Consider the following 20,771-nt stretch of genomic DNA (forward strand, 5'->3'; position numbering starts at 1 on the left):
TTGTTATACAGTACACTACCTAATCTTAAACCCCCCCCCCCCCAAAGGGGCGAGATCAACTCGCCACAGCCCCACACCCAACACCCACACTCATATTCCAGACACATAACCTCTAAGTGCAGCTATCCGAACCATAAACAAAAGTGCCATCCGAGTCCTCACACCCGCAAGTACCATCAGTCGGGCTCTTGATGCACCCCGTTCCGACCCCAGAGGACTCGCCGTTGTCGCTGCAGTTTCGCCTATGTTAGCCCACATCCTTACCCAGAACAATCCCCAACCCCCACAGGAGGTTCGGGGCTCCAGGATATAGGGTAGGAAAGGTAAGGGACAACATACTTCCAGAAGAACGTCCAGCAATCCGAGTCCGAGTCGGTCATCTCCGCGTCCGTGGGCGCCGTGCACGTGTACGCGCTGCAGGTGCCGTAGGGGGCGCCGTACGAGGAGTCGTACTCGTGGTCGGTGACGAAGACGGCGAAGGTTTGGGTGCCTTTTTCGTTGTCAATCTTCTTTTTTTCTAAAAGGTAAGGGGGTTGTTGGGGGTGGGGGTGGGGGTTTGGGGAAACGTACCTGAGGTGCGGGTGTTGTGCGAGCACTCGGCGGCTTGGATGGCGGTGGAGACTTTGCTGGCTGTTTTTTGCACACTCTTGTGTTAGCATGGTGCATTCGTGGGTGTAGGTCAAGCTTGAGGTAGTATGTTTAGGCGAGGCAGGAGGTACCAGAGCAGTTATAAGTGCCAGGACATTTGCCCTTGGTGTTGGTGGAGGCCGGGTCGAGGGTCGCGGCGGCCAGGGAGGCGGCGCTGAGGACGACGCAAAGGAGGGAGTTGGCGGAGACCATTTTGGCAATTCGATACAGACGGGAGGTTGCTGTTGCTGTTGCTGTTGCTGTTGCTGTTGAGAAGAAAAGAAGAGTTGGGCGAGAGGTGGAGGCCTTTATATAGATGCCTGCTTCTCCGCGAACCCACCATCAGACTGCCATTCGATCGATCAACTCTCTATCTGACACTTCCCGGCCCCGGGATGTACGTGTCCTGAATCGAGGCGAAACCGAAACCCAGGGGCTCATGTGGATCAGCCTCCGTGGGCGGGATTCTGGATTCTAGAATTGTGGGCTCATCCGAAAGACGGGGTTGTGTGTGAAGGCGGAAGACGGAAGATGCAGACGGCAGGAATCATCAGGCGGACCAGTCTAGAAGCTCTTTGGACTGGGGAAATTTTGGGTAATTTAAGCTTGTTACAACGGCGTCGTTTGGGATTATCCACTTCGTCTCCACTCGGCGGGATCGGCGCGGGATCAGGAGATGCTAATTAAGTGAGGGAGTAATAAGGTATAGTTCGCTGGAATATAGGTTGGTTTCACCGTGGATAGAGTGCAGCCTACAGATTTCCTGCCCTGCTGGCTGTGGTTTGAACAACTTTTGTGGATGGGAGAGATGTTGCCTCAGTTTGCATACAACTCACAGCTCGTGCCGTTGACTTATCGATATTATATACTTTGTAACTCCCAAAAAAGTGACAAAGAAGGAAAATCAAATGAAAGAGACGGACCGAAGCCCCTACAGACAGTTTGGATCAAGAAGGGTATAGACACAACACAGCATCATGCAACGTCAAGCACGTTCTGGTAACACCTCGCTCACGTAGTTCGGCTCATTTACACCACACTCTCACTTCCTACTCGTAGCCTCCAACTCCGACGGCCCGCTCGCCATCGCCTCATAATAAACATGCCCAGGCTGGTGCCCGTGTCCCTGCTCTTGGTACACCTGCTGTTGTTGTTGTGCATCCCAACTCCAATGACCCCCCTGACTCTGAGGCGGCGGTGACCCCGACAGATCCGGACTGGTCGCATACACCGCCGTTCCGGGAGACTGCGCATTACCGTAGTCCCCGTACGGCTGTTGCATCTGCTGTTGCTGCTGGAGAGGCTGTCCGGGAGCCGTCTGCATCATGCCAACCCCCAGCCCGGCGACGCCCGCGTCGTAGTCACTCTTTCCCCGTCCGTGTCCCTGGCTCTGCGCCTGGTCCCCGCCACCATGACCGGGGCTCAACATGGCCGCCCACTTCGCCGTCCGCTCCGTGCGACCGTCCTGTGAGGACATCCACTTCTGATACACCCTGTTCCGTCCCAAAAGGAAGAATAATGCGCCCAAGATGCCGACGAAGGCGACGGAGCCCACGACGATACCGGCTATGGCGCCGCCGCTGAGGCCGCCGGATCCGGAAGACGAGGAGGCAGAGGGACTGGAGCTGGCGGTGCTGTTGGAGGTGGGGATGGAGCCTTCGGCCGGCATGGACTGCCCGGGGACGAGCATGTAGGGGTAGGTTTTTGCTTTCTCGTATTGCGCTTCCCAGGTCATCGTTTCGTTCTATGAGAGTGAATCAGTTTGACGTGGTCAGACAGACAAGAGGGTTGGAAGAGAGACGTACAGGATTGATGACGCCTACCATGCCATTGACAAGGCAGGAATCTATGGCTGTGCAGTAGAAGAAGGTTGGCTGTGCCTTGGATCAGTTTGCTGTCGCATATAGGTCGCTTGTGTCCTGCTAGAGGGCGGCAAGAACATACCTCGGTGTCGTTCACAACGAGAGACCATGTAGGTGGCTAACACAAAATGATTGTCAGGTTACAAGTTTCGAAAAGAATACATCAGAGGCAGTACCGGTCCGACCAAATCGCCATCATCTTCATTGAAACTGTTGAAGATTCCCGAGTAGAAGACGGACTTGCTAGCAGGCACGCACGGCGCCAGGTAGTCGGCTTTCACGACTGAATGGTTTCGAGGATAGAATTCGAATACAATCACGTCGCCAACTTTGGCGGTGATATTATGCGGAGAATACCCATGGGGAGAGGTCTTGGAGCCAACTTCGACCGTGTGTGTCGCCACGCCCGTTGTTGCTGACGAGGTGGAGGAGCGGCTTGCCGTCGACGTCGTCGCCGCAGTCGTCGCCGCCGAAGTTATCGACGATGCGTCCCCGTAATAGGACATCTTGATGGTGCTTGCAGTTAACGACGAGAACAAAAAGGAAAGTCAAGATGTAGTAGCAGCATGAGTTGTAAGAGTCGTGGCGAGGGGTCAGCAGACAAAGGGGGCTGAAGAGACAGAGAACAATTTCCCTCTTATTCCGTGAGACAAGGCTGAGCAGGTCGTCAAAACTGGCTGTGTAGGTCGCACAAAGCCTTCGGCTGGCGAGACCGCGAGTTTTAACACTCAAGATTGAATAAAGAAACAGGGATTCGTATCTGAATCTGAGGCACTCATAGACAAAGGAATGATGACATCGTCTCCGACCGAGAGGATAAGGTACAGACTCAAAAGACAACCGAGAGTTGAGATGGGGAAATTGAGATGAGGGGCTTCTCCTCCCTGCATTCGGAATGAGCTCTCACATTGGGCTCTGTCTTATTCTCTCATGTTTTTCGTCTTTTGGCTTTTGGCTGCTTGTTGGCGGTACAGTACCTCGTGTTGGTGATCATCTGCCGGCGTTGCCATTGGTTAGGGCTTTGGCACGGACAGCCATCCCAACCAGCAGGCAATCAATAGCTTTCTTGGCTCCGGCCGGACCACAGGTGCAAATAAACATAATGTTAACTTAAAGCACTGGGGTCTCGAACTATTCAGATCGATCTTTAACTCTTATCTCAGAACCCATTATTTCATGTAGCTATGCCCTGTGATGCAGACCTGAATCGCTGTATAGCTCGTTAGCGGTGGAATCTCCGGATCAGCCACCTGCAGAATCAGATGCAGGGTCTGGCCACCATCCTTATCACTTACAGTCGCCTTCCCTTCCCGGTCGGAGACGAGAGAGAGAGAGACCAGAGAGACACAACTTTGTTTTCCCGGACCCCGTGTTGAAGCCCCACTCGACCACATTTCCTTCTATCGTTCAGTGGTTCGTCGACGGCTCGATCCATTGAGACTATCTGAAGGAGAGGGAGTCGCCGTCTGGGACGAACGTCTTCCAAGCATCGAAGATCAACCTTGAGTTCACAGCAGCACTCGACGAACTGGGTCCCAGACCATCGGTACTATCAATAACGATTATCTGTTCGTATTCCGGCTTTGGTTCGTCTGACATCTGCGTGCGGACCGGTGTCTTGGGGAGCTCAGTGGGGGCAATTGGATGGTCACCATTGTTCCCCCGGCGGCAAAAATCGTCGTGATATGCTTCGCTCAATCTTCAGATCATTGCTCCACTCGACTGTCTAGTCTGCTCTTCGATCATGCTCGGAGTACTGCCTTCTGCTTCATTATGATAGCCGGGCCATTGTTAGTGAAAGCCAGACAAGCAACGCGTGGCGTTCACAATGAGTTCCATACTCCTGCTACTTGATGTCGACTATCCCGATCTGAATGAGAGGTTAGAAAATGGGAAGACTGCCGTTGACAATGACTTCATAACTAGGATCTTCAATGTAGTCTGCTACCACAAACGTCAACAATCGGTCACCCAGGTGAAACCAGAGCCGTATGCGATCAGCCCCAGTGGAGGATCACTTTCAGTGTTTGAGAGCCAGATTGCTAGGCCATATTGATGGATTCTGTGCAGAACGCGATGCATGCGATATCAGGCTTTGGGCGATGGATTGACGCGTCTCTGTCGTCCTGATCAGAGTGAAGATACTCGATTGCGCGGACGGATGATCCTGTTTCGGAAGGTATGTGATTAAGGCTGATATCGGGGAACGAGAAGTTTCACGAGTGACAAAATCACAGCTGGGAGAAGTGAGCACGTTTGTGTTCCAGATGATCAGGTGTAAGAGAGAGCAACGCTAGTCCTGCGGAAGGTTTACTCTTTGACGGCCCCTATGCGCTTGATCGGCTGTGGTGGTGCTCTAAGCGGTAGTCACGATTCACTGCCAGGTGAGCCTCCTTGCAGAAATGACTTCCATGCGTCGTTGCAGGTAGTTGGTCCTAGAATGGCTGATGATTCGATTTTGATGTGATGTTTAGATTTCGACTTCCATCGAAATTGTACTATCAGAAACACCGCCGCCATCCGATCATGACTCAAGTCCTTGAAACAGACACACTACGATATCAGCACAAGCGACTACGACTACAAATCCACCCCCCGATATTCTCATCCAATTTCGTTGCTTTGACCCGAAAATTCCGGATCCCTTGTGATTGACTTACAAGACACGGTACGCTCTGGGTTTGAACCTGCTGGGATGTCCGACGACAAAACAGCCTTAGCAATCCGGCTCTGGTGGCTCCCCATGCAACCTTTGTGCGGAAAGGTAGACCTGACGGTGCCTCCATCCCTTCCAACTGGACCCATTAGCTTTGTCTTTTACAGAAGTGGGATGTTGCACAGGCTTGAGACATCGCAGACCATCTCTTCCGGTTGATGCTGACGATATCGACTCCGGACTCAGAGGCCATGCTCCTCTCGTCTTTCGATGTCCTGCAGATGCAGTAGAATTGAGCCAGAATTGCTGCTCCAATGCTGCAGGTATCGAACTCGAAGAAGTCGAGACTTTCAGTTGGGACGAAGATAGGTGGGAAGAGGGCGGATGCAAGATGCGGGCAATAAAAGACTGTGCATTGGAGGCAGTGGCACGCAGTGTCGCATTGATGGGCTGCAGGCTGTATGTTGTAGCCCGTCACAAATTGACCCACTCTGTCAATGCACAGGTTTATTTGTATTGTATGGACAATCATCATGCTTATGCCGCCTTGAGATGACAATCACATTGATTTCACATTTATCTGTTCCATAGTTCACTGCGCATACTTGCTGGCAATCTCGGATGGAAAGTCAGGCCGGTGGTCAACTTCTCTTCTTATCCTCACCCGGTTGGTCAACGCCCGAAGCTGCTGGAGATCAGAGTATGGGAAAAGAGTTGTTCTTCACAAGGAAAGAATTGAGGAGGCTCGGAAACATGAACGATCATGGCGCTCATCTGCAAGGGGGGGAGTATGAGAGGTCACGTGGGAGCTTTTGTACGCTGTAGATGAAGGAAAGTAGGTTACGATGCTGCATTTGCGGCATTTGCGGGGTAAGATAATCCCGCGTGTTGAGGTACAAGCAGCGAATACCAAGCTTAAACGGGCATAAGGAATCGAGATGAACACTCTATACCGACCCGCTTGAAGATCAATTATTGTTGATGTCTGCTAAAATCCAGACTATTCTTGACACTCCTGCTAATCACTGCATTATTCATCCCGCACAGCGGCAAACCAGATATTGTTCTGCTCAACTCCCCGCCAATATTTTTCCCCACCGATCCCCCCTTTTGCTAAGACCATACATGTCACATTCCGGTCAAGGCAAACATCATGGACCGATTCTCCTTTCTGGTGCGACTCTTTCCTATTTGCTGTTGTTGCCCCTTCTACCTTTCTGACTCTTGTAGGACGCGGTTGCTATGGCTGACGCTGACGTCGCTGCAGATGTTGTGAATGACAGCTGTTCACCTCGTGCACTCCTGCATCAGACTCCACAAACTCGTGACTGCATCAGGTGACCTCCGCCACTACCGATTAGAGGGGGCGATCCCCCGCGGCAGACAAGGCTATGAGCCTACAACAAGGCCTCTGTACAACCATGTCCTGTAACTACAAGGACGTTATGACCCATGAGCGGAGACAATGTGGAGGAACACCTGGTTTGTTGTCAGGACTATGCTGAAGCAACAACAACAAGACCTTTGGCAGCCATTGCGTGCTACAGGGCTTTTGTTTCACCATCTCTAAGAGACAGGGCCATATAAAAGGATGGAGAAATGGATAGAGGGGTTGCCTTTTTTTGTTGGAGGTCGAGTTTGGCTTTGCGCCTCTCCGCCTGGTCTCGAGCCCGGATCTGCAGACAGGTCATGAGTGCATATCGTCATCGTTGCTGAAACAGCAAAGCAAAGCCCGTTCTCCTCCTCCATCCTCGTCCAGAGCGCATGATGAATGGGATAGGATTGAACATCTGATCTCTGGAGCCTACCGAATGGTGGGGCTCAGCACAAACCAAAGTCAAGAAGTCCGTCGGGCGCATTGAATGTAGTCGAAGCTAGAGACGGGAAGCCAATCACCGGTTGCGGTTGTGCACGGATGGAGCACTGGGTGGCCGTCTTTCATTCCCGCGGCCCAAAATTATGGAGGAATTCCCTTCAATCTTCCTCCTTATCAGCCAAATCTTTATCCTAATTGTCTGACTAGACTACCTTCACCGACTCCTCAAATATAATCTTCCTGTCAATATCTTCTGTTTGAACTCGCTTCCCTCCACCCTCCTGGGTTTAGCCTTTGATTGGGACCCCTTGGCCAAAGTCTCATTTTCTTATAAGATGTCATCATCTTCCCACTGCTAGTCATGTCTGTTGACGAGTCTGCACCGTGGCCGGTTCTGCTTGTTCATCGCAGGCTGTGATCATTTTTCTTATCTGCTTGCCTCTCGAAGACTCGTCCCCGTCCCCTTACCAATTCAATTGCTGGCCTTTGATAGAATGCTGAGGCGCCGCTATTGCTTTCCGAGCTGAGCATTTGTCTGGTGACGTCGGTCAGTCCATAATCGCGTACGGAATAGGAAATTGATAGCTGACAAGATGCTTTATCAACACAGATTACCTCTCAATCTATAGACACCACGATAATTTTTTTTGTCCCACTTCGTCTCTTTGCGACATCATAATGGCTTCTCAAGGATCACCGTTGGCTTCGGCGTCGGAGCAGCCCAGCTTAAAAAAGAGTCGATTCGCCGGTTTGTTTGGAAAAGGGACGCCGAAGACATCAGCACCAGAAGCGGAGAACAATGACTCTTATCGTCCCAAAGCCACGCTCGGAATTCTAAGTGACAAAGAGACCGATGAGGTACCTGGTGAGTGGCAGGAGATTCCGGTTGGTAGTGGTAGAACGTGCCGGCTCACAATGTGAACACAGGAACGGTCCTTCTGCTCTCCTCTAATCGCAACGAGCCGTTGGGGTTGAGGCACCAACCGCATCGTGAATCCAGCTCCTCCATACCTTCACCTTATCCACCATCGCGGGCTTCGTCCCGCTCCGTCCCACCACAGAAGAAGACCGCCAACGGTCAGATTATCCTGAACCCACAGCCCGATGATTCAGCAAACGATCCACTAAACTGGCCTGTATGGCGCCGAGATGCGGCTTTGGTATCCTTAGGCTTTTATTGCCTGATGGGCGGGGGCATGACCCCGATCCTGGCTGCCGGCTTCGAGCAAGTCGCCTCGGATTATGGTGTATCCACTCAAAGGGTAGCTTATACCACGGGGTTATACATGCTGGGACTTGGGGTCGGGTCTGTGGTAATGTCCCCAACAGCTATCCTGTTTGGGAAACGCCCAGTGTATCTCCTGGGCGCAACGCTCTTTATCCTTTCTGCCGTCTGGTGTGCGCTGTCACCCAACTATCCCAGTCTGGTTGTCGCCCGCATTTTCCAGGGGATCGCTGTAAGCCCGGTCGAGTGTCTGCCGTCCGCAACTATTGCAGAGATTTTCTTCTTGCATGAACGGGCATATCGCGTTGGAATCTACACGCTTCTTCTGCTAGGGGGCAAAAACCTCATTCCTTTGGTCAGTGCAGCTATCATTAGCAGCCTAGGATGGCGTTGGGTCTTCTGGGTCGTTGCCATGGTTGTCGGCGCCTGTCTTGTCCTTCTTTTCTTTTTTGTACCAGAAACATTCTGGGACCGCACCCCTCGACCTCATCGACCCCGCAAACGCCCCAGCATCTATCGTGGAATGTCAAACATCATGACCCATGGATTCCGAGGCCGGCACCCACATGCCCACCGTCTGGAAGATCCGTCGCCAGATGAGGAGGTGGCTCCTGCCCAACCAAAGAAGGCCAAGAAGGGACACGTTGGCTTTGTTGATGGAGCTGGTGAAGGCGATACCCACGATCTGGAGAAGGTACAGAATGAAGAGCAGGAAAATCAAATCACCCCTGCGCTTGAAGTTTCTGCAAGCCAGCCAGGCCCAGAAGCAGCACATCCTGCTGATTATGAGAAAGCTGACGGTTTCCTCACTCCACCTGTTCCGGGGGCGGTATCTCCCTCGGAGCTCGAGACGGGTCGGCGCTTTGAACTCTCTCCGGCTCGTAGTGAGTCTATGGACCCTGCTCCGCCAGCTACTCCCGCAGCACAATACACCAACCGACTCCGTGAGCAGCCCAGAATTTCCTTCACGTACTACCTCCGGCCTTGGAATGGGCGCATTGCTCACGACAACTGGTTTCGTGTTGCCTTGCGACCGTTCATATTGTTTGCCTATCCCGCAGTGCTGTGGTCCGCCACGGTATACGCTCTTTCGGTGGGATGGCTCATCGTGATATCCGAAGCAGTCGGCTCTATCTACGAAAAGCGAGATACGTACAACTTCACGGCTTTGCAGGTTGGCCTGGTGTACATCTCGCCGTTCGTGGGTGGTCTCCTTGGAACTGCAGTAGCGGGCAAGGTTTCGGATATCATTGTGAAGTACATGACACGGCGCAATGGAGGCATATACGAGCCGGAGTTTCGTCTGGTCATGGCGCTTCCAATTGCTCTCGCCACAACCATTGGTCTCATGGGATTTGGATGGAGTGCCGAGGAGCGCGATATGTGGATTGTGCCGACCATATTCTTTGGTATTGTTTCTTTTGGATGCTGCCTTGGGAGTACGACATCCATTACCTTTTGTGTCGACAGCTACCGGCAGTATGCTGGTGAAGCTCTGGTGACACTCAATTGGAGCAAAAGTTCGTACTGCCCCCTTCCCCACGGCTGACCCCTGCGCTTCAACAAAACACCCAACTAACTGTTTCCCGCAGACGTGTTCCATGGACTCATATTCTCGCTCTTCATCGTGGACTGGTTGGATGCCGAAGGATCCCGGCTGGTGTTCATTGCATTGGGAGTGATTCAGCTGGGTTGCTTACTGGCCACCATCCCTATGTATATCTATGGGAAAAGACTTCGCATGTGGACTGTGAGGAAGCAATTGATGGAGAAATTCTAGAAAGATGCCTTCTTGATGTGTACTATTCGTGGGAGGGGCACTATTGCCGTTCATCTCTGATCCGCGATGTCCTTCCGTTTCGCTTGACGGGAAAATGCCCATTGGACGGCGAGATTGGGGCAAATCTTGTTTTTATCACTTGGCGATCGGCATTTGTACAGTACCTATAGAACACCGCCATATTACCTTGCTTATGATACGGTAGACATGCATCGAGCTAGGACGATTTTGACATTACTGAAATGTCATAGCTGACGGATCAAGACCCATCAGATCGGGACGGAAGTTGCCCAGCTGGACAAAAAAACAAAACCTGGGTATGGCCATCCGGTGTCTCACAGGCTCACACTCACAGCTTACTCACCGATGGATTGACTGATGTCAAATGCTCGGTGGGCCTCAACTGACCCGAAGGCGAAGGCCTGGCTCACAGCCTCCATGGCGACTGACAGAGACTTTTCCCGGATTTTGGGATTGGCAGAACATTAGACAGCCGCCGTGGGTTACTAATCGCCTGAGTTTGCCAGTCCACTGCACTGCAGCTTCTAGACTGCTTAGTCACTCTCACCTGCCGTCGGCTTGTCTAACGCTCAGTGATCGGTCTGCAAGCAGATTCAGATTCGTTCCAGAGTCAAATCCTAGTCGGCCGAAGGCAGCTGTAGCTGCAGGTGCAGCAACTATTTTGTCGATCATGACGCGGGATACGACGTCAGCGGTGAAGGCAGGAAGAGGAAACTTGGATTTAGATGTACTCGAGTAGATGCATGGAGGTAAGCGCAGGAAAAACAATTCCATGCCCGCCTTGTCTAGCCTTGCCTAGCTTGGAGCCTCCTTGAATGCCCCTCCTTCACTGGTAATTCTAGCGAGGTCCTTCCCGTCCTCCAAAGCCCACATGTCGACACCTTCGACACCTTAGGCAGTGCTTGGCAGTCGAACCCTGAAGGCGGAGGTCTCTCAATTGTGGACGGGAAGAAAAGAGCTGCCCTCACTGGTGGGTTCTCAACCCGTCCTTAATCCACTATCCATCCACCTTCAGTATGATCAGATCCCTCAAGAGGACTAGCGCAAATAAAAACCTGGTTTGAAACCAAGTCTCCCAAGAGCCCAAGCCCCAGGGCTGCCGTCCCGGAAAGCGGAATGGGCGGAGCTAGTCTCGATGAAGAGTCACCCAATCACATCTTCAAACAGGGATTTCCGGCAGACGAAGGATGAAATCGCTGGCGATTTTGATGGGGTTCGAGTCCACTGCATTACTTGAAGGCGAACAAAGTGACATGTTGGAGATGGATGCTGGTCACTTTTTGAAGGGTGCTTGTGAGAGATCCAGTCATATATGAATTGGTAACTCTTTGTATGATTGATTGACCCTTGAAGTTATGACTGTGAAGTATCCGTACTCTGCTCTTGGAAGTGGGAATATGGTACACACTCTACACATAGTACAGCATCTTCCCCAGCAAAAGAATAATGTGTGCCTAGGGCTTTCATCATGTAATCGGCTCACAGTTCCTGAGTCGTCACGACACGAGAAGTTGGTGGAGTTCGGGAGTTGCATGGTCCAGAGGAGTGGATGTTCAGGTCTACTGGATGAGAAAGGACCGAGTCCATATTGGATCTCATTTGTTGGGTCATGCTCCAGTTATTCAAAAAGATTCAGAGATCCTCAGATCTACTCCCCACTAGGTATTATTCGGCGGCCTGCCCTTTTGTTGTATCTTCTATTCCCTTCTTTGCCTGTTCTTGAATCATTATCGCCACATTAGACGGGTACCCCCGGATAAGGCGCAGCTGTGTGGACTGATTGACAGCTGATGAGGTGACTTTCAGTGAGACAATCGGTCATCGACTGTGATATGATCCTGGTCAGTCACTGGCTGTGGTGTTTCTTGTTATGTGGTTTTCTACATTCCACGTAAGATTTGCCATCCGGAATTTCCTGATTCATGCGTCCGTTGCTTTCTGACCATGACTAATCTGCTACTTTACACGTACTTTTTTTTGGAACCGTGCAAACTGCAAAGTAAACTGGGTACTGTCCCTACTGAGTAACTATGGATGCATTGTTTCGGTCTGTATGTAAAATGAAAGATTAATTTCCCTATCCACAGCTACTGCTGGTTGATGTCCTAGAAGAGTCACTTTTTGCATAAATTTGCTGACTGATTAACAAACTGACCAAAACCTTTTGACTTGATGGCTGAGTTACTCATTACTCTGCTCTCGTCTATTGTCTTGTCTTGTCTTGTTTCGTCTCGCCTACCCTTCCTCCTCTTATTCCCACTCACTCACTCCTCCTCCTCCTCCTCCTCCTCCTCCTCCTTCGATTGCCCTGCAAGCAATCCTTGATTGAGTTGTTGATATTAAAGCCGCTCGATTCCAGCTGGCTTTCCAGCAGCTTGCTCTTCCCCTTCCCTCTTCTTCCCTTCTTGCTTCCTTTTCTACATTCTTCTCCTACTCAACTCCATCATCCTACATTTTCTCTGTCCTCCTATCTAGCCTCTTTCCGGCCTCGACTATCGCGACGTCACCTCCCTTGTGGCTTCCTCACTAACAACACTTTGCCACACTTTAATCTGATCAAGCCAGCGCCTCCATTTCCACCCCCGCCAGGATGGCTGCATAAGCCCGTTTGAGCGCCAACTCCTACCCCCCCCCCGTCGCATCGAATTTTGTGAGAGTCAGGCCCACCGAAAAATAATTATAGTTCTTACTATTATTATTTTTATTGTTATCATCCTACATCCTCTCTCTGCTCCTCTTCCCTTCCCTTTCCTCTACCTTTCTCCCGTTCTTCCTTTCCTTTCTCGCCATGGAATCATCACCCCCTCCGCAAAGGGGCGATGATCACAACGCGGGTCGCCGAGTTCGGGAATTGTACCGGTACTTCCAGCCCGAACGCACCGGTGTCCCTCAAGACCGCAGTTTTACCTCCGCCAGCGATGATGCGCTTCCCTCTGCCAGCTTAGATTCCTCTAACCACATTCCTTCGTCGCCCTCATTATCATCCCAAAGTCCTTCAAACCCCGCCATTGATGCCGCTGCAGCAGGACTTGTCCCCGAGAGTCTGATAATCGGGGAAGCCAATGCGACGTTAACGTCGTTTGCGCAGCTGGCAGCATTGCGACTCAATGTTGAGCGCGTGTTGATCAGGTACGTCGGGAATGAAACTCAACATCATGGGGTAACTCCTGCACATCTTTTCACTGTGGATGACTGACTTAGTCGACCCCCGACAGTGTTTCAGACCGTCAGAGCCAATTCATTGTGGCGCAGAGCACCCAGACTGGGGCCGTTAGCGACTATCAAGCATCCGGTGAAGGCGTCTGGGATGGTTGCTCAACATTATCATCTAGCGCCTGGAGTATGTGCAAGGTAGGTATCGACTCCTCGAAAATGTTCCAAGACTTCGGTTACTCAGACGAGATCGCCTCTTTCCTCCAGGCCACTGTTGCTCTTCCGCCCGCCCGCGAACCGGGACAACGCCAATTCTTGATTCTGAACGACCTCAGCGAAGAAGAACGATATAAGCGCCTTCCATTCGTAACAGGAGAGCCGCAGTTTCGATTCTATGCCGGTACGCCCTTGACCACGGACACCAACATCAACATTGGATGTTTCTTTGTTCTTGACACAAAACCGCACGATGGTTTTAGCGCTACGGAGAGGGGCACTATGGACACATTGGCCGGCTTGATCATGGACTATTTGAAGGTCAGCCGCCAGGCGTCCGAAGGTCGTCGTGCAGCCCGCCTGTCTCGTGGTCTCAGCTGCTTTGTTGAAGGCAGCTCCAGCTTTGTCGATGGAAGTCATCCCTCCTCCTCTGGTAGCTCTGCAGCGGCACCCAGCACACCACCTTCGTCAAGTCAGCGAGCCAACCATCACTCCCTTGGGTCACTTAATAGCTTTGATGCTCCATCTAGGCGATCTCAAAGCAGTGATACCCGCTCTTTCAGTTCCGTGTCTGAATCAAAGTTCGATCATGCTCAATCCTCCGCACCGGATACCCCCTTTCCAGATTGGTGGGCCGGCAGTCGCGAAAAAGAATTGAAGGGCTCTGATGACTCTCACGGACATGGTTGGGCATTCCGACGGGCGGCCAATCTGCTACGAGAGAGTCTCGAGCTTAGTGTGGATGGCGGAGTCATTTTCGTCGAGGCGAACAATAGTCCGATGATCGACGTTGACACAGGAAGTGATTGCTCGATAGAAGGCAACAATCCGGCTCCTGTGCTGGCTATTTCAACCAGTGAAGAGCCATTTGCGCCCGGCCCAGGTTCGAAAGCCCTCTACCCAGCAGCCTCCCTCGACACTGCGTTTCTACACCAACTACTGCGGCGGTACAGTAAAGGCAAGCTCTGGTCCTTTCACCGCGATGGTATGATCTCAAGTTCCGACGATGAAACGCCACGAAGAAGTCGCTCGCGCACCACCAGGTCGTCCGAGACGGGCAAGACAGGATCCAAGCGATGGAGAGCCACGGAAAACTCTATGCTAAATCAGTACTTTCCGAGCGCCACTCAAGTTCTTTTTGTGCCGCTTTGGAATTCTGCAAATTCACAGTGGTTTGCCGGCTGTTTCTGTTGGAACACACTGGAGACGCAAGTCTTCAGCTCGTCGGTAGAATTGAGTTCTATCCTCGGGTTCGGATCTTCCATCATGGCGGAGTGCAATCGGGTCGAATCACTCATTTCCGATCGGCAAAAGGGCGATTTCATAGGCAGTATATCGTGAGTATTTCTAACACACATTTCATATGCATTTTGCTGACAATTTGCCAGTCACGAGCTTCGGAGTCCGCTCCATGGGATCCTGGCGGCCGCGGAGTTTCTCAACGGCACGCAGCTTGACGAATTCCAAACCTCTCTCTTGGAGACCATCAACGCATGCGGGCGTACTTTGCTGGACACGATGAACCAGGTTTTGGATTTCAGCAAAATCGTTTCTCTGGAACGGACGTATCGAAATATGAAACGAAGCCGAACACCACCCATCGAGTTGAAAGGACCAGATCGGTTCTCCACGCACCTGGACACTTATGTGGCAACAGACTTGGCTATATTGGCTGAAGAAGTTGTGGAAGGTGTATGCCTGGGTCATGCATATGGTCAGAAGTCCTCCGCCCCCTATGATCAGCCGATGGTCCTGCCGCTTGGACAGTCGAGAAAACCCGCGTCTGAGCTCGAGGCAGAGACTGCTTGTCGTTCGGATGTGGAGGTCGTGGTGGATATTGCACATAATGATTGGACCTATCTCACGCAGCCAGGAGCCCTGAGACGCATTATCATGAACATCTTCGGGAACGCGATGAAGTACACTCACAGTGGTCGTGTGTCTTTGCATCTGGAGGTCACAGAGGCTTCAGAAGGCCGTTCACACCGTCATGGAGTCGAAGAACTGGTTACTTTGACTGTTTCTGACACCGGTAAAGGCATCTCTGAGGAGTTCCTGCGCGGTCGCTTGTATACACCTTTCGCTCAAGAAGATACTCTCGCAGTTGGAACCGGCCTTGGTCTCTCTATTGTACGGAGCCTTGTCAAAGCTCTTAAGGGTAGTATCAACATTCACAGTCGCCCTGGCGAAGGTACCATTGTCAAAGTGTCTCTGCCACTGATTCGGCCTGGTCCTGAGTTGGATCTGGAGGAGACAGTGGGCCCCCGGTCGCCGTCGGCCAAGGAGAAAGACGCATTGACAGAAAGTCGTATGCTGCGCGAGGCTCATGCTGGTCGTCGCGTTGCAATCCTCGGGGTAGAACCCGCGGAAGCAGTGACACATTCATTCTGGTCCGTCTATATACGTTACCTGACCGATTGGTATGGCCTTGAGATAGTGTCGTCCCAGGACAGAGTACCCGCGGATATTACTCTAGCTGAGGAACAGGACTTGGCTTCGGGAGCACAACCTGGTTCCGACACGACGCTTCCATGTCTCCTCGTCTTCTGTAACAAATCCGTTGATTATACGACAAGTCGGTCGCGGTGGTTATCTCTGGCCAATATGGTTAATATCATTCGACGACCATGTGGTCCACACAAACTCGCACGCAGCATTCGCAAATGCTTGGAGATCCAAAATGGGACTCTAACAGCGGAGATAATTCAGTTACCTGAACGGCCCCGACCCGCTGTCTTGACATCAAGCGATACATCCCCTGGAGAACAGATGTTCGAAACTCTCACTGATACACCGGATCTCACCCCAGAAGCGACCGCCGGCTCGGACTCGTCGTCTTCCTACGACTACATGCGTTCACAGTCCTCTGATGCCTTTGACCCTTTGTGTCCAACTGAATCACCGGCGTCATCCGTCCAACCCCAATCGCCTAGGCAGCAACCAGACTTTTTGCCGTTCAATCGCCGCGCACGCATCTTGGTTGTGGATGACAATTCGATCAACCTTAAATTGATGCTCACCTTTATGAAAAAGCGGGAACTTGAAACGCTGGACTCTGCTGAGAACGGCAAGTTGGCCGTTGATGCTGTTGAGCGGCTCCCTGAAGGTTATGATATTATTTTCATGGGTAAGTAGCTCTTTTTGTCACCATAATTCAGTCCTCTGCTAACCCCATCACCATAGATATGTCTATGCCAGTCATGAATGGCTTTGAGGCAACACGCGCCATCAGAGCCATTGAGAAAGAGCGCGGCGAGGGCTGCGCCCCCGCCGTGATCATCGCCCTGACGGGCCTCAGTAGCTCGCGCGATGAATCTGAGGCGCTTACGTCGGGTGTCAACTTGTTCCTCACGAAGCCGGTTTCCTTCAAAGAGGTCTCGAAGTTGTTGTCGGAATGGGAGGATAGAGAAACGGTGGAACGGCGTTTGTCGGTATCTGGGTCTGCATCTGAATGAAACGAAGTACACATCTCACACCGACATGCGTGCATTCGATCAGTTTTTGGTGGTCTTTGGGGATCTTCTCGATTTTGTTTCCAATGATTCTGTGTTTGAATTACTCCGTACACGGATATGAGGCATGAGTGATACCCTTATCAGGAATTTGGCGTTTTTATTCGGCTGGCGTTTATCTTCAGCTCGCATGATTGCGATGCTACGGGTCGGATTGGTCTATTATTTTAGATTGAGGTCCGAAAAGCGTCTGATTGGATTTCAGGACAGGCCTTATATAATATATGTATCAATTTACTGCTACATGGAGATCATCTACCGATGATGAGAGAGGTGGATATTGGAATGTATGTACTCTGTATGTACTGTACCCTTAGTATAACCACGACGGCTTGATGACCGGGGCTTTGTCTACAGTACAAGGATTCTGCTGGAGTCGGCAGTTGCTATAAATATTTTTTCACACTGTCAAAACCCTTTGTTGTACCCCCTGAATGATGGGGCAGGTAGATGTAGGTACTCCGTACCGGATCCAGCCTTGCATAGGTGTCTTACGTATGGTATTGTTGTATCTTCCTAGGTTATCCTCCTATTATGGCGGGACGTTTGTCAGACGCGACCGTCCTGAGGCAGGAAATTTGGCAACCTACCCGCCCGCAAGCGGCCAGCCACCACGTGATGTGGAGGCGGCGTTGCCCCTTTGCGGCCGGTGTGGAAACACGGCCAGCCCAGGCTCCATCGGGTCTTTCGTTCTCGCTCCTCTTTTGAATCTCCTGCATCCCACCCCCTCGGTCTCTTCCTTCTTCCTTCTTCCCACTTTCTTTATCTCGTGGTCTCTTGGGTTTAATTTCTTGTTGTTGAGTTGACGCCATCTACCGGGATCGCCGTTCGATTTCAGTATACCGATTGCCTCATTCGCGTTCCTTCTCATTCCCGCATCAGAGTTGCTCTCGTGGCTTGAGTAACAAATCACTGTCTCTAGATTGGATTCTTATTTCACGGCCGAATCGCTTAATGCGTGCTCAACTATAGCTGCGGTCATTGTATCACTAGTATTTTCAACCGACATCTCTTTCGCGACCGACGTTTTGCATCATGAAGGTCCACCATCTATCTTCGCTTCTACTTCTTCTCCCCGCACTCTCAGTCGCCGTCGCCGTCGCCGATACAACAGCCAGTGGGAGCCTGCAGGATGCATCCAATGCCAACGCTGTCGATATAGATGCACTTGCTGCTCCCAAAGTTGCCTCCAAAGGGACGCTGGACGCCCCCATTGACGGCAAGGATGGCCGGCCTCACGCCGGTCCTTGGGTGGAAACAAGCGCCGAGCGGGATCGCAAAAAGTCCGGCTCGGGCGTTTCAGTGGACGACGTCACCGTGGCCGATTACAAAGCGGCAGAACAACTTGGGCCTGACGGCAAGCCGATCCCGTATTCAAATGACGGCGTGATGGACGACCCTCATCGGACGGGTCCGAAAGAAGGAACTCGAGGGACAGAGGGCGGTGTCACGGAGAAGATGAGGGAGAATCCGTTTCCCGGCGAGAAGACGCCTGATAGTCCTAAGGAAGCTCCGCCGTTGCCGCACAGCGAGCAGCAGAAGCTGCCCACGCAGATTGAGGCCACTGAGGCCAAGGACCCCAAGAGCTTTACTGCGGATTCAAGCCTGGGTCGACTCGAGGTAAGCGGGGACGCTGGTATGATCCTTAATTTTGAAAAGGGGCAAATGCGCTGACATTGATCCAAGAAACCCGCCGACTTGCCTGAGAAGCCCCATGACATCCCACCTCCCAAGTCCCCCGCAACAGTGAAAGAGAGCCCGCTCGGTCTGGATAAGGATGGCCACCTGCAACCACAATCCGGAGACATTCAGGAGGAAACTGCGTTCCATTCGCTGCTGTTCTCGTTTACCATGATCGTGGTTTCGGAGATTGGCGATAAGACATTCTTGGTGGCCGCCCTCATGGCGATGCGCCACCCGCGCCTGCTCGTTTTCTCCGCGGCATTCGGCGCACTGATGATCATGACTGTCCTTTCCGCTATCCTGGGTCACGCCGTGCCCTCGTTGATTCCTAAGTCTCTCACTAAGCTTCTCGCAGCGGTCCTGTTCTTCGTGTTCGGGCTTAAGATGTTGAAAGAGGGCCGCGAGATGTCCCCCGATGAGGGTGTCGGCGAGGAAATGAAGGAGGTTGAGATGGAACTGGAAGAGAAAGAACAGCAACAGATGCGCATGAACCGTCGTCGCTCTTCAGTGACTCCTCACGCCTTGGAGGCCGGTCGCGTGGGCCGGCGCAAGTCTCGTTCATCCGGCAACCGCCTCCCTTCGCCTCCTGAGAGTGTCTCATCTTCTTCCTCGCGTGGATCGTCACCTTCCCCCAATCGCTGGGGCGATGTTCTCAATGGCATGAACAACCTCTTCTCGCTTCTTCTTAGCCCCGCCTGGGTGCAAACCTTTGTGATGACCTTTTTGGGTGAATGGGGCGACCGCAGCCAGATCGCCACAATTGCCATGGCTGCGGGTCAGGACTACTGGTGGGTCACCGTCGGCGCTATCACCGGCCATGGACTCTGCACTGCTGCGGCAGTGATTGGAGGAAGTGCTATTGCTGGCAAGGTCAGCATGCGTGTTGGTAAGTTTTTTTGTCTCTTTTGTTGTGTCGGTTCGGGCAGAATGCTAACGTGTCAACAGTCACCCTGGGCGGTGCTACTGCGTTCTTGGTTTTTGGCGTCATCTACCTCATCGAAGCGCTCTACTGAGATCTTTCCTCTTCCTTTCTTCCCTTCGAGCCTTGCTGCTTATGGCATGCTGGGTCCCTTGATACGCATATACTTGATAATGCATGCATGTGTTCTCTTAGCCTGTCTGGCATGTTTTAATAAAAGATGATATCTGTGGAAATCCATCTTAAGGTGGATGGCATCTACGGCGTTGAGTTATGACAGCTGATATTGGCTGATTACCCGGATTTAGAATGAGTTGCATTTCAATCTCATCTTCCTTTACCAGCAATTCTCTCTTTGTCTGTTGGCCGGCTGGCCACAACTTGGTTGTCTTATCTGAGTTCAGTGGCTGACGATTCGATGTCCTTCAACCGTCGTAGTATGGCTTGTATTAGACTTTGCGGCAGTTCCTCCTTTGCTACACAACTCAGCTGAGTCATTCTGCCTCGAGTAAATACTGCGTAGTCTGTTCCAGAACAGTTCACTCATAAGTTCTCACCTGATCTCCTTCAGTAGTTCCTCTGCTTCATCTTGAATTTAGCCTTCGTAAAGATAAGGTCTCACTGGCTTCGTGTGAGGGTTGTTGGAAAGCAATGAATGAACATAGTTAAGAATGGGGACATGCGGCGGGAATCGTCTGACTCATTTTTATGCTGAGCGGAATTGAGAAGTAGTCGAAAAGACACAATTTCTCAAGAACTAAAAATAGGATTTTTTGTAACTTTCGGTAAGGTGGTACTGTAGGTTCTAATGTATACCTCAGCACCCTCTGTATGTTCGGGAATTTTGTGGGGTGAAGTTATTTGAGACTGAGTCGTCTATGGTGCTGGGTGTTGCACGGGCAGACGCGGCTGGAACAGAACTTATAGTCGTTACTCACAACGCAATTGCTCGGAAACTAAAAACAGGATTGCTTTGGTTCTCGGTAGACTGGTGCTGTAGATAAAAATCCATGCTCCAATATTCTCCGTTAGTCTGGGAAAACTCATAGAGTAAAGTTATATAAGGCTGAGTCTCTTCTAGAGCTGGCTATTGCCGGATGAACACGCCCACGACTCCTACTGTTGCTGTGCTATATCTTCCGTTGTGCAATATCTGCAAGTAGGATCTTCCTCAAATTGCAGGCAGTGGCGCTAGAGAGATCGGGCTATGCTATGAAACTCTCTTACAGCTCCAAAGATCCTCGGGGGCCGAGTAAACACAGGGTGAAGTGTCCTTGGTTTCATTACCCCTGATTCATAAC

General features: G+C 51.6%; 5 protein-coding genes across 5 annotated transcripts; 3 read left to right on the plus strand and 2 right to left on the minus strand.

Annotated features, from left to right (window-relative positions):
- Window positions 1-112: 112 nt before the first annotated feature.
- ASPACDRAFT_43617 (uncharacterized protein) lies at window positions 113-840 on the minus strand (the record flags this gene model as incomplete). The annotated part of the gene is made up of 4 exons (XM_020201293.1): window positions 113-230; window positions 340-490; window positions 571-630; window positions 720-840. 4 exons carry the CDS (start codon window positions 838-840, stop codon window positions 113-115), a joined length of 450 nt encoding a protein of 149 aa, XP_020056319.1.
- Window positions 841-1,507: 667 nt separating this feature from the next.
- ASPACDRAFT_119906 (uncharacterized protein) lies at window positions 1,508-3,368 on the minus strand. Its single transcript, XM_020196296.1, has 4 exons — window positions 2,666-3,368; window positions 2,572-2,607; window positions 2,433-2,501; window positions 1,508-2,371 (listed from the first exon to the last, which is right to left on the minus strand). Exons 1-4 carry the CDS (start codon window positions 2,993-2,995, stop codon window positions 1,670-1,672), a joined length of 1,137 nt encoding a protein of 378 aa, XP_020056320.1. The 5' UTR covers window positions 2,996-3,368; the 3' UTR covers window positions 1,508-1,669.
- Window positions 3,369-8,010: 4,642 nt separating this feature from the next.
- ASPACDRAFT_78894 (putative MFS transporter) lies at window positions 8,011-10,397 on the plus strand. The gene is made up of 2 exons (XM_020205287.1): window positions 8,011-9,706; window positions 9,779-10,397. The coding sequence occupies exons 1-2, from the start codon at window positions 8,278-8,280 to the stop codon at window positions 9,964-9,966; spliced, it is 1,617 nt and encodes a 538-aa protein (XP_020056321.1). The 5' UTR covers window positions 8,011-8,277; the 3' UTR covers window positions 9,967-10,397.
- A 2,218-nt stretch (window positions 10,398-12,615) lies between these two features.
- On the plus strand, window positions 12,616-17,141 carry ASPACDRAFT_1888614 (putative sensor histidine kinase/response regulator). The gene is made up of 4 exons (XM_020198491.1): window positions 12,616-13,116; window positions 13,203-14,693; window positions 14,745-16,483; window positions 16,540-17,141. The coding sequence occupies exons 1-4, from the start codon at window positions 12,776-12,778 to the stop codon at window positions 16,809-16,811; spliced, it is 3,843 nt and encodes a 1,280-aa protein (XP_020056322.1). The 5' UTR covers window positions 12,616-12,775; the 3' UTR covers window positions 16,812-17,141.
- Window positions 17,142-17,606: 465 nt separating this feature from the next.
- ASPACDRAFT_78895 (TMEM165/GDT1 family protein) lies at window positions 17,607-19,812 on the plus strand. Its single transcript, XM_020205288.1, has 3 exons — window positions 17,607-18,488; window positions 18,555-19,437; window positions 19,497-19,812. The coding sequence occupies exons 1-3, from the start codon at window positions 17,904-17,906 to the stop codon at window positions 19,562-19,564; spliced, it is 1,536 nt and encodes a 511-aa protein (XP_020056323.1). The 5' UTR covers window positions 17,607-17,903; the 3' UTR covers window positions 19,565-19,812.
- Window positions 19,813-20,771: the final 959 nt, after the last annotated feature.

The sequence above is a fragment of the Aspergillus aculeatus genome, assembly GCF_001890905.1.
Source record: "Aspergillus aculeatus ATCC 16872 unplaced genomic scaffold ASPACscaffold_8, whole genome shotgun sequence".
Taxonomy (NCBI): Eukaryota; Fungi; Ascomycota; class Eurotiomycetes; order Eurotiales; family Aspergillaceae; genus Aspergillus; species Aspergillus aculeatus.

Bases quoted from the DNA above. Each gene is read 5' to 3' on its own strand.
- ASPACDRAFT_119906 (XM_020196296.1), bottom strand. From the start codon at position 2,995: ATGTCCTATTACGGGGACGCATCGTCGATAACTTCGGCGGCGACGACT. The intron at 2,608-2,665 runs GTACTGCCTCTG...ATTTTGTGTTAG, and splicing joins ATGGCGATTTGGTCGGACCG to CCACCTACATGGTCTCTCGT. The intron at 2,502-2,571 runs GTATGTTCTTGC...TCCAAGGCACAG, and splicing joins TCGTTGTGAACGACACCGAG to CCAACCTTCTTCTACTGCAC.
- ASPACDRAFT_78894 (XM_020205287.1), top strand. From the start codon at position 8,278: ATGTCCCCAACAGCTATCCTGTTTGGGAAACGCCCAGTGTATCTCCTG. The intron at 9,707-9,778 runs GTTCGTACTGCC...TGTTTCCCGCAG, and splicing joins GACACTCAATTGGAGCAAAA to ACGTGTTCCATGGACTCATA.
- ASPACDRAFT_1888614 (XM_020198491.1), top strand. From the start codon at position 12,776: ATGGAATCATCACCCCCTCCGCAAAGGGGCGATGATCACAACGCGGGT. The intron at 13,117-13,202 runs GTACGTCGGGAA...GACCCCCGACAG, and splicing joins GTTGAGCGCGTGTTGATCAG to TGTTTCAGACCGTCAGAGCC. The intron at 16,484-16,539 runs GTAAGTAGCTCT...CCATCACCATAG, and splicing joins TTATGATATTATTTTCATGG to ATATGTCTATGCCAGTCATG.
- ASPACDRAFT_78895 (XM_020205288.1), top strand. From the start codon at position 17,904: ATGAAGGTCCACCATCTATCTTCGCTTCTACTTCTTCTCCCCGCACTC. The intron at 18,489-18,554 runs GTAAGCGGGGAC...CATTGATCCAAG, and splicing joins CAAGCCTGGGTCGACTCGAG to AAACCCGCCGACTTGCCTGA. The intron at 19,438-19,496 runs GTAAGTTTTTTT...ACGTGTCAACAG, and splicing joins CAAGGTCAGCATGCGTGTTG to TCACCCTGGGCGGTGCTACT.